The sequence below is a fragment of the Amblyraja radiata genome, chromosome 4 (assembly GCF_010909765.2).
Source record: "Amblyraja radiata isolate CabotCenter1 chromosome 4, sAmbRad1.1.pri, whole genome shotgun sequence".
Classification (NCBI taxonomy): Eukaryota; Metazoa; Chordata; class Chondrichthyes; order Rajiformes; family Rajidae; genus Amblyraja; species Amblyraja radiata.
The window spans coordinates 93532233-93546339 of record NC_045959.1 but is presented as its reverse complement, the minus strand read 5'-3'; the positions used below and the strand labels follow the sequence as shown (position 1 = coordinate 93546339).

The 14107-nt window shown below is 44.5% G+C and overlaps 1 protein-coding gene across 10 annotated transcripts in view; it reads left to right on the top strand.

Moving 5' to 3' along the window:
* khdrbs3 (KH RNA binding domain containing, signal transduction associated 3) overlaps positions 1-14107 on the top strand; it is a 206595-nt gene that overhangs the window by 156451 nt on the left and 36037 nt on the right. For all 10 annotated transcript variants that reach the window (XR_004411790.1, XR_004411791.1, XM_033019960.1 and 7 more), the window contains one exon: positions 12313-12371. Coding sequence is in view for 8 of the 10 variants with exons in the window: in XM_033019960.1 (XP_032875851.1) it covers positions 12313-12371 (59 nt within the window). In the remaining 2 variants the exon portion in view is untranslated. The remainder of the gene's footprint in view (positions 1-12312; positions 12372-14107) is intronic.

Genomic DNA, 14107 nt, shown 5'->3' with positions numbered 1-14107 from the left:
ATTAAATGTGAATATAAGAAAAATAATGAACTCGCCCAAAAATCACTATTACCATAGAATACATAATTTGTGTTTGTGAAAAAAGTTTTTGACTTTCGGTCTTGAAGTTATCTAATTTATACCTGTTATTTGTAAGTTTTCACATGATGGATAGATTTTAGTTAAGAACAGTGTATCGGAGTAAAAACCTGAATAATAATCTTGTTCCTCAAAATCTCTCCAGTATTGTAAAAGGACTCGTATACAAAATCCAGAAAATAACTTTCAGTTACAAAAAGCAACTCTATTTTTCTTAAATTACTAAACGAATAAAATTGAATGTTGGCCTTTATTTCAAGGGGGACTGTAGTGAAAGTAGTGAGAGAAAAATTGAGTTCATATTATAGGTTCAAGAGTTGAGTGTTTAATTTTCATCTGCATTGGAACTGGGACAACAAAATACTTATTAGTCACAGTTTTATAAGCACACTAATGCAACAACACATTTATATCATAAATTATCAGCTAACCAGACCATAATAGTACAAGGTGAAGTATGTGGTGTACCCTTATAGAAAGTACATATTTGTTCAGGAGTTGGGGTTGTGGTTAGGGTTGTGCAGAGTGGTTCAAGAACCACATGGTTGATGGGAAGAAGCTGTGCTTGAACCTGGAGGTAATGGTTCTCAGGCTCATGTTGCACCTTCCCAATGGTATCAGCAAAATGTGAGCATGGCCAGGTTGGTGTGGATTTTTGATATTAGTTGCCACCTTGAGGCAGGGCTTCCTGTAGATCCCTTGGTGGGGAGGTCAATCACATGATGGACCGAGCAATGACCACCACTTTCTGTCGCCTCCTTCATTCATTCATAAAAACTGGCTAGTTCTCAGATGAGCTGGTTAAATTAAATTATTGTTGCCGGTAACATACATAGTCGGAAGATGAGATGTTGTTGCTCAAGCTTGCATTCAGCTTTGTTGGAATACTAAGGGCCAATGTCAGAGTGGGATGAAGAAGTTACATTCTGCTGGAAGCTCAAAATCGGCTTTATCTCTGTAAAGTGGCCACCCAATTTGCATTTGATTACTTCAAGTAGCTGAGATAACACTAAGAACATCTTTCTTCCCTTGACTAGTCGTTTCTCATTTGCCAGTGTGACGCCTCTTGCTTGATGGTTTACTTTAGCTCTTTTTCAGCCTGCATGGACTCAGTGCGCTGAAAGCCCTCCTTCTACATTTCAATTTGCTATAATTTATAGGAAAGCGTGTTGATGCCAGAGTTTTTTTAAATTCTAAACCGCAAATCAATATAATATTAATTTGCACACTTTTAATTATGCAATTGAAACGTTGGTTCCAAAATTAAACTTCAAATTGCTTTCCAACAATGTCTGATTAGTTAAATATATGGGGGTGTTGAGGTTTGAAAAGGATTCAATTACTATCCAGTGTCAATAAAAATTCAGAAAAACTTTATTTTTGTCTCCCACTGGTATTTATTAAAAAGTCCAATTATATATCACTTGGCAGTTGTTGGTGAGAAGGAAGTTTTTCCCTTTGTTTCTTTTTTTAATGGAATCTGACAAATGAAACACTGGAAAACATCACTGACAAGATTGACAGAAGCTGGCGTGGGCTCAGCTGCACCAAGCCTCCAGGTTTGATGATACACTTCCACAAAATTATTAGATGCAGTACAGAATGATGGCTGTTACCAGTGAAACTTCTAAAATTATCCGCACTGCTGCGTTCATATCAAGCCCAAATATAACTATTTGCAAGTTTTATGCAGGGTTTCTGCTGTGTGCCCTGACAAACCTGGAATAATTTAACTGTCAGGCTCTTCCAATAGGTTTCCTACTTGCTTGTGACATGATTGACAATCTGCAGCAATTTAGACAGGAAATCACATTGAGAAGGCCATTTATGAATGGAGGTTGGTGTGTTGGGGTAGTGTGTTTGAACATGGGATAAGGAGGAGTGATAGAAGATTCATATCAATGACGTATAGGATGGTATGGGGGGGGGGGGGAGAGCATGTTGGGCATGTTCCGATGATTGGCAAGGAATGATGGGGTTGTTATAGATGCCTTTCAGAGGTTAATGCGTAGTTTGATAGTAATGGAGTAGTTGGGGAAGGTTGATGGGAGAGCATATGTTTTATAATTGTTGTTGAGGGATGATGAAACTTACCCCTGAGGATCCCACTATCACAGAAGCCAAGCTTCAGTTGGTTCATTTCTCTCCATGTGAAATCTAGAAATAGTTGAGCACAAACTGCAGCAACTATTCTCTGCCTGACAAAATTTTGTCTGCACTGCTTCAAAGATATGCCTCTAACCCAATTGCGTCAGTACAAATTTTAGACCTTCCTCTTCTGAACAACATAAAATATTGCACGTATCCATGTAGAAATGAACAATCTAATTTGGTCAAATACTATGCAACTTTAGTCTCAATCATCTAGATAGTGACGGAATATGCCATGGGCTACATTTGACTAATTGAGCCTGTGCCAGCTCCCATAGCAGTAATCCCATCAGCCTCAATACTCCCTCCTAATATTCCTGTGCCTTTGTTACATGCTCTGCCTTGCACATGCACATGCACCCTGATTATTTTTACTTCAACTTTACACCAGATCAATTCCTATAGCCAGCCAATGCAGTAGCACATCATTGTCATAATCATAGAGGAAAATGCATAATCTGCCCAGATAGCACCAAAGATCAGAATCATATCCGAGTTGCTGAAATAGTGCATAGCTACTTCACCACCATGCCACTCTACGATATGCCTTCTGATAACTGTGGAAATCTTTACAATATTTTTTTTTAAATGCGATTTAAAATAATAGCGACATTATTATAAATTATAAATGGATTACATGCATTCCAGGAGCAAATTGGCATCTATATCCTGTTTTACCTTCCTTAAAATAAAGTTGACAGGTTCAGTTGATTTCCAACAATCTTGCAATATAATCTAGCTGTTCTGAATGATACTGATACAGAATGTTCCATGTGGTTTCCGATTTTACCGAGTTGGGCACCTGACCCTTGTAGTTCATAATCTGGCATTGGCCAGGATTTTACAGCCAATTGTGAGAACCTGCAGATCCCCACTTATTGCAAAAATAAATAGATTTTGTTTTGCAGGCTTGATAGTCCCTTCAATTGAGCCATTGGAAAACCACTTGAAACGTCTGCAGGGCAAGGCATAATCCCTACCCATGATTTAAAAAGCTCGACCAGAGCAACCTTGCAGTTGCATCCAGCAGTTCAGTGAAAGATGGCTATGTTTCCTTCCACAGATTGATATTTAACTGTTAATGCAGACATGAAAGAAGAATAGACAAATTAAATGGGTTGCCCATCTAATATTGTAGACAACCATTGGATACACTCATTTTTCGATGTAATTTTCGAAATCCTTCGAGAATCAAGTACCTACTTATCCCAAGTAAAAACCGAACAAACACAAGAACCCAGGATCCTGCAGTGATTTCAATTAATCAAAGTTTGACTTACATGATCCTTCCAGAGAGGAATTCCAGAAGACATAACAAACCTGCAGTGAAACTGTGAAATGCAGTGTTGGCTTTTTTACTCTAATATAATCTGAGATCAAAGAAAGACATAAGTATAAGAGTAACCCATCAACTCTTCCCAAAGGGTCCTGGCATAAAAAGCATTACCTATCCATGTTTCCCAGAGATGCTGCCTCACTTGTTGTGCACTTTGTCTCTTTCTTTTATAAACCAGCACCTGCATCTCCTTGTTTCGATATAATCTGAGATAATTTGTTTTGGGAATTAAGGTTGCTGTGTCAGTAAAACTCTGAAATTCCAGGACACACGGAACTTTGCTGGACCAACAGATTTCTATACGATTGAATGATATTCCCATTCGATTTAACACATTTTTAATTGTTTTTTTTAATGTTAACGCAGCATGTATAGCACTGCAGAAGCTGTGGAGCAAGTGCACAGAAAATTGTGGAGGATAAATCGAGCAAGTTCAATGCTCAAGCAGGTTCAACTGCATTTAGTTTAATGCAAGGTACCTCGCAGGTATGCCAGTTGATACACAGATCGCAATTTGGAATTGTAATGTTATAGCACTTACGAAAATGTGGTTGAGGGAAGTGCAAGACCGGCAGCTTAATGTTCAAGTTCGTTCACATTTATTGTCACATGCACCAATTGGTACAGTGAAATTTGAGTCACCATACAGCCATACAAATAAAAAGAACACAATACATGATAGAGTTTAACATAAACATCCACCACAGCGGAATCAATGTTTCCCACTGTGATGGAAGGCAATAAAGTTCAGTCATCTTCCTCTTTGTTTACCCATGGTCGAGACATTTGAACCCGGCCCAATGTACAGTCCCTCTTGCCTGGATGATCGGAACTCCGACGTCGGAACGGATCGGAACACACTCGCGGCTTGGAGATTCCGAATCGGCCGCTTCTTAACGGTGACCACGGCCGCCGAGCTGGATGGAGCGCCAACACTGGCGACCCCCGGCAAGGGATCACCTCGCTCCGCGATGTTAAAGTCAGCGTCGCCCGCGGCTAGAAGCTCCGCGATGATAATTCAGCACTGCACCGCTGCTGAAGCTCTGGGCCGGTCTCCAGTAGGAAAGGCAGTTGGTAGGCGGGGAGGGGGGGGAGGGGGGGGGCGAAGATGTGACACAGAATAGATGCATCCAGGTAAGTGACTGAGAAACGGTTTCCCCCTATTGCCCCCCACCACCCCGCACATAAGACATACGAAGACACATTTAAAATATACATTTAGACCCGCAAAATAACAAAAAGGGTGAAAGGATGCCACTGCGGTGACGCCACCCATCTGGTGAATGTTAAGATGTATAAAAGATTTGGACTTTTCAGACGGGGTGGAAGGGGAAGAGGAGTTTCTCAATTAATTAGGTGAACATAAGGGCAGTACTTGGAGAGGAAAGCCTGGAGGGATCATCCCATGAGGTCAAGAATAAGAGAGGGCTAATCATTTAAGCCTGCCAATAATCAATAAAATTTAGAGGAACAGGTATATAATGACAGAAAGTTGCAAAAGCAATAGGATTATAGTAGTGGAGCGTTTTAACTACAACGTTCCCAATATTGATAGACAAAAACCTGGAGTAACTCAGCGGAACAGACAGCATCGCTGGAGAGAAGGAATGGGTGACGTTTCGGGCCGAGACCCTTCTTGGATTGCCATCGTGCCAGGGGTTTAGATGGGGGAAATTTGTTAAATGCAACAAAGGAGGTTTTTAAGATAATGTGTAGGAGGTCTTATTAGAGACTAGACAGTACTTGAACTTAGAAAACAAAACTGTGCAGACAATTGAAGTGTCAGCGGGGAGGCCATAAAACTGTAAGTTTCAAGGTAGTTATGGAAAGGGATAATATTGGTCCTCAGGTTATGGTCACGAATTGGAAAAAGGCTGACTTCATTAGTGTGGGATAGAATCTGGCAAAATTAGAATGGGAACAGATGCTTGGGGTAAAATGACAAGAGGGAATTTTTTCAAAGTAAGAGTTCATGATCTGCATATTGTGGTAAGGGTGAAAGCAAACATGGCAAAATTAGGAAACCTTAGATGACAAAGGAAATTGAAGGTTTGACCAGCAAAAAAGGAAGCACTTTGCAGGAATAGACAACCAGATTGAGGGAGTCTACTGAGGAATAGCGACTACTAGACCAAGTGGGACCTGTTGGGGTGCAGCCTGCGGCATCACACACACACTAACCACCCCCCACACACACACTAACCACCATTGATATTATATTAATATTATTCATTCTCTCCTTTTACCCCATACCCGCCCTATCCACTCATGCATAGCCTCCAACTGAGCAGGCGCGGCTAGTGAGGGAGAGGGAGGGGGGTGGAGAGAGAGGGCTGAGAGAGAGCAGAGAGGGCAGAGACAGAGAAAGAGGGGGCAGAGACAGAGTGGGGATGGAGGCAGAAAGAGTGGGCAGAGAGAGAGAGAGGGGGCAAATACAGAGAGAGGGCGCGGAGACAGAAAGTGTGGGCAGAATCATAGAGAGGGCAGAGACAGGGAAACAGGGCAGAGACAGAGAGGGCAGAGACAGAGAGAGAGGGCAGAGACAGAGGGAGAGGGCAGCGGGCGGACGTGTACTCGAGGGAGGCCGCGGGCGGGCGTCGACCCGAGCAGCAGCCTCCCCACCAGGCGCCGAACCGAGGACTCCGAGCGAGGGGGCCGGCAGGAGGACGTCGGCAAAAGGACTGCGAGTTCGGCCCCTTTAGACCAGGGCCTGACCATCTCCAGCGACGTCTTTTGAATAACGGGGGTGGTGGAGGGGAGGAGGGAGGATGGGGTCAGGGGGGGTGACGTCATTTGCAGCACATTGAAGACGGCCCCGAGCAGACCCATTGTGATGCCATCAGCGAAAGCTTATCATTTAAATTCAAAGTCTTTTGATATTTTTAAACATTTTCTGTAATGTCGAGAAATAAAGCATGGAATTTTCAGATAAGGTGATTTTGGACTCGACGGGGAAAATGTCAACCGGAATATGTAAATAAATATTTTATCGTTACCGCGTAGATTTTTCGTGAAGATGTAGTAACACATAAACACACACACACATTCAAGATCAGAGTTTTCATAGTTACTAGACCAATTACAGAGGGTTTGCTCCCCCAACACACCCGTAACCTACCTGTAGCCTCCATGGGAGGCGTGGGGGGGCAGAGAGGGAGCGGGAGGGGGAGCCGGGTAGAGAGGGATGGGGGTAGAATTTGAGGGGTGGGGGTGCGTCATCACGGGGAGGGCTGGTTTCCAAACGCAATGATCCCTCGCTCCTGGCTGCAGGCTCCAGGCAGGGCCTGAGTATGGGGGGGAGTGGTCAGGGGGGTGAAGATTTTTTTAAAAACTTTTTTTCAGATTTTTGAATATTTTCATTAATAACTCGAGAAATAAAGGATGAATTTTTTAGATAAGGCGATTTCGGACAGCAGGGGGAAAATCTCTACCGGAATATGTAAAAATGGTCCCTTTAGCGTGTCGTTTTTTCGAGAAGATGTGATTATACACAAACACACACGCACACAAATAAATAACTACACATACAAGATCAGACTTTTAATAGGTACTAGACCAAGTGCAGACCCGTTGGGTCTGTTCCCCCAACGTGCGGTTGCGGGGAGGGGGGGCAGCATGCGGCGTCACACACACTAACTACCCCCCCCGCACACACGCTAACTACCCCCTTGATATTATATTAATATTATTAATTTGCTATTTTTACCCCATAACGGACCTATCTACTGACGCATAGCTCCCAACTCGCAGGCGCTTCTAGAGAGGTTGGGGTGGGGGGGGGTAGAGAGTGAGTGCAGAAAGGCAAGGGGCAGAGACAGAGAGAGGGGCAAGAGACAGAGGGAGGGAGGGGAGGAGAGGGAGGGTGAGAGTTGGGGGGAAGGGAGGGGGAGAGGTAGGGGCAAGGGAGGGGGAGAGGTGGGGGGAAGGGGTGAGAGGGGGGAGGGAGTGATAGGGGGGTATGGATGGGAGGAGCGAAGGGGTGAGGGGGGGAGAAGAAGGGGGAGGAGAGGGGGTTGTTACCGAACTGAACTCACTGGAATGAATCAATTTACGAAGTTACTCTGCTGCTGGATTCTAAGTTGTCCCTGCCTTCCCTCTGGAAGCCTCCTCGTCCCCATCAGATGCCGAGTTCCCAGAGCCCTGGTTAAACGCGGGGGCCACTCACGGTTAAGTCTGTGAAAGCAGCCCCATCAGAGACTGTGAGCAGCAGCAGGGTTCAATATAGGAAGGACCATTGCGTCTTTACCCCGCCCGCCCGTCGCCTTATCTCTTCTACCCTGAAGCAGGTCGGGAAAACGGCGGCTGCGGTTCTGGCAACTGCCGGCGTTCTGCTCTGTCTGGGGGAGAGGGCGAGTGGGGGCGAAGTGGGGTGAAGGGGGGAGAGAGGAAGGGGAGGATGGGGGAGAGAGGTGAAGTGGTGGGGGGTTGGAGTGAGCGGGCGGGCGGGAGTCCGGCTACGGGAGGCGTGGCGCGAGCGTACTTGGAGGCATACTGGAGGCAGGTGGGCCTGGATTGGTCGGCATGTGAGCATTGTGACGTCAACAGCTGCTGATTTACAGAAAACATTACGTTTTGTGAAGGATTTTATTGACCAAATTTAATGAGGAGTGGATATGCAAATGTAATCTGTTCCTGCAACGCGCGGTTGCAAGGGGGAGGTGGTCTGACGTCATCGTGCAACACCACGCGATAGGCGTATGCCGTCGAGATACTGCGTATGACGTCGAGACGCTGCGTACGACGTTGAGACGCTGCGTACGCCCTCAATGCGCCTGCGGGCCGACAGGCCGTTGACGCGTGGGATTTTCGGAGAGTGCAAGCCCGCGGGGACGGCAAAAAGCAGCGGGGGACCAGCCGATCTGTGCCTTACGCCAGCGTGAGAGAGCCGGGGGTGGGGGGGGGGGGGTGGAGGTGGAAGTGGAGGAGAGCCAGGCGACAGCAGCGAAAATCGCTAGCGAATTGTGAAAAATGTTGGCGTTTTTGGACGAGAGCCGGGCGACAACAGACGTTATGGTGGCTGGCCAGCAGGAGGTGAAAAAATGAGTGAGTGGGGGGGGGGGGGGGGGGGGGAGGATTTTATTAAAAATGTGTACAGAAAAATGTAATGTCTAAATGTAATGAGGAGTGGATATGCGAATGTAAAAGTGAAATCGCTAGCGAAATGGAAAAATAAATTTGCACATCCACTCCTCATTAAATTTGGTCATTTTCTGTACACATTTTCAATAAAGTTTTTTCAAAAGCCAATAGTACCTTTTAAAACACCGGCTTCCAGTGATATCACAATGCCCCCCCCCCACGGTAGAGTGAAACAGAATATTCCACCACCTTGCAGTGACGTCAGGGGGAGGGCTTCATTTCAAAAACAGCTTCATCAGCTCCCCTACGGTCACTTCTCCACTGCTTGAGATCGACTCAACATCGACTTCTGCAACGCTTGATTCTAGCTTCATTTTCGCCATCTTTGAAGATAACATTTATTTTAAAACACCTCGCGGTTTAAAAAAGATTAACCTTGCTTTTATTCACTTTCTCAGACCCGCTCGCTCGGCTCGACCCCGCTCGCTGGGTTTGTGCCCCCCCCCCCCCCCCCCCCCCCCCGCTCGGTCGGCTCAGCCCGCTTTGCTTTTATTCAGGCCCCGCATGGTCAGTTCGGCCCGCCTTGCTTTTATTCACTTTCTCGGCCCCGCTCGCTGGGCTCGGCCCGGGGGGTGATGGGGGTGATTGGCTCCAGGGGGCGCCTGTCTACGGGGTGAGCGCCGATGCCGCGTTCAGGGATCAACCCTCCCATGTGATGCCGCTCCACCCCCCCGCGTTGGGGGACGGGACCCAACGGGTCCCACTGGGTCTTGTAAATGTTAGGAGCAAGAGGGTAGCCCGAAAAAGAGTGTGTCCTTTAGGGTCCAAAGTAATAATCTATGTGAGGATCGAAGCAATATTATAGTAAATTTACCAGCACAGCCAGCATATTTAAAGGGAGAGTGTGGGAATTGAGAACACGGGATTGAGACATGCAACAAGTTGAAAGGGAGGATGGCAGACCATTACCTGGTGAGCCAGATGACCAGACCATCAGGATTTCCAAACGGTGAAATAATAGATTATCAGATTAATGCACCATTACTTTCTGGCATATAAAGTACTGGGGTCAAGGAAAGAGCGTTCACGTCGCGGCCCTGTTTTCACCAATCTTTCCACCACCACGCACAAGAAGTGCAAGAAGCGCAAGACAGACACCATTGTATGCAGATGCCGAGAAGTGTGTTCAGCTCTGGCTGAACAACTTCTAATCTTGTGTGTGGACTCGATAAAAAGAATATAAAGTACTTTTTGGTAGATATGATGGGGTTTTTTTAGTAAGTCTTTTGAGCATGATACAAGAAGAATGGAGTTTGTAAGCATAAATATTAATTGTCCTCTCCAACTGGCAGAATAGAGTTATTTGTTCATGGTGAAGATTCTTAGAATGCAAGTCAGTCTTAATTAATGCAATGGACAAGAAAGATAATGGCATGGCAGACATTACCTGGTGAGCCAGAAGGCCAGACCATCAGGATTTCCAAATGGTCAGATAATAGATTATCAGATTACTGCACCATTACTTCCTGGCATATAAAGCACATTTTGGCAAATATAATGTTTTTTTAGTCATTCTTTTGACCATGATGCAAGAATGGAGTTTGTAAGAATAAATATGTATTGCTCTCTATAACTGGCAGTGAGTAGAATAGAGCATTATTTGTTTATAGCGAAGATTCTTGGAATGCAATTTAGTCTTAATGAGTGCAAGGGACAAGAAAGATAAAGGGAAACTAACCTATAGTCAATCATCTTAACAGTTGGTAAACAGTGAGTATGCTATCCATTTTTATATATCCATTTCAATGGGGCATTGTAATGGGCCTGTCCCACTTTGGCGATTTTTCAGCAAACTGCCGGCGACTGTCAAATTGCCGTCACTTATTATCTCAAGATTGTAGCAGTGAGGTGGTGGTTTTGAAAGCTGCTGTGGACAATCTAAACTTGTTAGCAACTCATGCAACTGCAGGAGGAGTGATCAAATTTTACGAATACAGTCTGCTTATAGGGTACCTGGGAACTTAGGTAGCAGATCGAATAAAGGGTTCTGCCTGCAATCTCCTTTTGGTCATTGAATATCCCTAACTTCACAACATCATATATAAATATCATTGTTATTCAGTGCTGAGCTCTTGATTTTTATTTAATCTGTGCAAGCTCCTTAGGCCTCAATCATTGAGGCTAATTACATACTTGGTGCTCAAAGGAAAGGTCAGGAGGTTGAGGTAGTTGGGAAAAGGATCTGCATTTGGTGGCGTACTTAGGATCTGGGATGAGGGACCGTGTGAGATCAAGGCCTTGAGAGTGCAGTTGCCAGTAATCGAGGTGGTGAAGCATTGCTTGGAGTTGTGTGTTGGGGAGGTGTGTGCATGGGTTGGGATGTTCAGCAATTAGTGCTTGGATCTGATCTGATCAGTAGGAGGGTCGCTTGTATATTGTTGGTGGGTTAGTGGTAACTATTTCCAAGAAGCACAGGTGAGTAAAAAACAAAATAGTGTACATTTCAGTTTCGGAGCGGCAGTGGGAGATTTCAAAAAGGAGCTGTTGGATAGGTTGAGTCGGTGTATTTCTGTGCTGTGCCATTTCGGCGCAGCAACGGGAGATTTCAAAATGGTTCAATGGTTCAAAGGTTCAAAGGTTGATTTATTGTCACATACACCTAGATGTAGTGAAATTCCTTTTGCCAACGCAGCACATAAAAAAGAATACAAACATAACAATAATAAATAGCTTTAACATAAAAACATCCCCCCACAATGGTTCCCATTATGGGGGAAGGCACAAAGTCCAGTCCCATCCCCAATGTCCACCCATAGTCGGGCCTATTGAGGCCTCCACAGTTGCCTCTACGGAGGCCCGATGTTCCAGGCCGTCCTCGCCGGGTGATGATGTTCTGGCGTCGGGAGAGTCCTCTCAGCGGCATGGGAACCCTGGAACGGCTGCAACTGGTAGATTGGTTTAGTGAACTAAATTGACTATTTGAGCAGCCAGTAAAAAGAAGGTAAGATGTAGCAGAGCAGCCTATTGGATTCAGCTGTGCTAGGGGAGAGGATGTGTGGAGGTGAAGTTCTGCGTGGAGGGTATACCTGAAGCCCTGGCTCAACAGGCTACAGGTGGCTAAGCAAAGGGGGACAGGCTACAGGGAGCTGAGCAAAAGGTACAATTGCATTTCTTGTGTGTAATTGTGTCTGCAGCCAATCAGGGGGTTGAATTTGCCTCTTGTGGCAGGGGCTCTGAAACTCCAGCCCGGCCAGAGCCGGCATATCCATTCCCATAGTTGTCTTCCGCAGCCAACTTTGCGGGCCTGTATCTCGGTCCCCAAGGCCGTGACCTCTGCTCTGGCAAAACAGATAATACGGCAAGTCTCTGAAACCAAGGGTGCCCGAAAATGGACCTGTAATTGATGTTTGATGCCTGCCCATAATCTCCAGAAGTATAATCTATTATTAGAGTGTTTAACTGCAATTATTTTGAACAAAGCAACAATAAACTGCTAAGAAGTTGGTGGTTGGAGGAGGTGACAATGTGTTTAATTACTAAATCTGTTTGTCACTTGAGGATTGATTTGAAATAAATGATGCTGTCTCTAATTACCATGTTTCTTGAGTTTGCATTTAAACTGATTAAGTAATTTAGTCAAACTTTCTTGTAACTTTCTCTGTTTACAGCGCATCGGATTATTATGATTATGGTCATGGAACTGGTCAGGAGTCATATGAATCGTATGGTAAGTAATCATGTTGTATGCAAAATTATTTTGCATGTATTTTATAGTGGGCTGATAATATTTAGATTGCTGCTGGGTGAAGTGAGATATTTGTACATAAAACATTAGAAGGATATTACATGGAAGTTACAACTAAGGAACTGTTCATTGGATCTAGTTGGTTTATATTTCATATTTTCCTAAGATGTAGATGGAAGCTAATTTGGCCCATTGAGTGTATGTCAGCTCCAGTTCCATTCGCTGACTAATTTTCCCTCTAACCCCTCATCCCACCCATTCCTTTTTCATATACAAAGTCCGAGGAAGCGTCCCGACCAAAAACGGCACCTATCCATGTTATTCACAGATGCTGCTTGACCCATTGAGTCACTCTAGTACTTTGTGTAGAGTAATGCACTTGTGAATTTACAAAGTATACCATCCTAAATTTAGCAATGGATAAATAGAAATGAGTTAACTGCCTTGGAAACTGGTAATTGATTAGAATTGAAAATCAAAGAAACTGCAGAAATCTGAAATAGAGGAAATGCTGGAAACACAGATCAGGCATTGTCTGCACAAAGAGAAATGCTTAACATTTCGGGTTCGAGATCCTTTCTCATAACTCAGAAAGAGAGAAACGTTATTAGTAAAAGGCTGAATGTTCAGCTCACAGGAATGTCTCAGAGGTTATGGCTGCCTTCCACTTTATTACCATTCTATTCTCACTGACACGTTTTCTGTGGCTTCCTGCACTATTACTACTTTGTTGAGTGCCTCATCTTCCATATGGGTAGGTGGCAACCTTCCAGACTCAATATTTTTGACAGTTGAAAGGTACATGGACAGGGACGTGGATAGGAAAGGTATGATCTAGGCACCACCACCCTGATATTTTAAAGAGAGAGTTAGATGAAGCTCTTAGGGCTAACGGAATCTAGGGATATGGGGAAAAGGCAGGAACGGGGTACTGATTTTGGATGACCAGCAATTATCATATTGATTGGCGGTGCTGCCTCGAAGGGCTGAATGGCCTACTCGTGCACCTATTTTCTATTGTTCTATGAGTGTCAGTGCAGGAGCATTTTAGAGGTATTGGGCATAGCTCTATGAGTTATAAGATTATTATGGAGCAAGGCAAGGAAGTTAAGGTTCTGAATTAGAGGAAGGCTAATTTTAAGGATGTTTTTTACCCACTATTCAGTTAGGCAACCTGGTCTGCATCGATGAGTTGGGCCAAAGTGATTGTTTACATGATGCTCAGATGCTTTCTAGATTTGATGAATTCTCCAACTTTACCTAACTTGCTTTCTTTTTCTGTCTATATCAGAATTGGCATTTTCTACTTGTCTTATTTCTTGTTCAGTTTTGGCTGTTCTAATAAAGGGTAAGACATAAATAGCAAATGGCAGAACCCTTGGGAATATGGAAGAACAAAGGGACCTTGGTGCACAAGTCTACAGATACCTAAAAGAGGCAGCCCAGGTAGATGAAGTAGCAGACAGCATATGGGATTCTTGACTTCATTAGCTGGGCAATAAAATCGGAAGAGTGTGAAGGACAAGTACAATTTTATAAAACTTTGCAGTTGTGTGTGCATCACACAACTGCAAAGTCACCACACTGATGATGGACGTGATTACATTGGTAAAGATACAAAGGAGGTTTACCAGGATGTAGCCAGGAATAGAAATTTCATTTCTAAGGAGGTTCTGGAGAGACTAGAATTTTCCTTGGAGAGGTGGAGACTGAGGGGA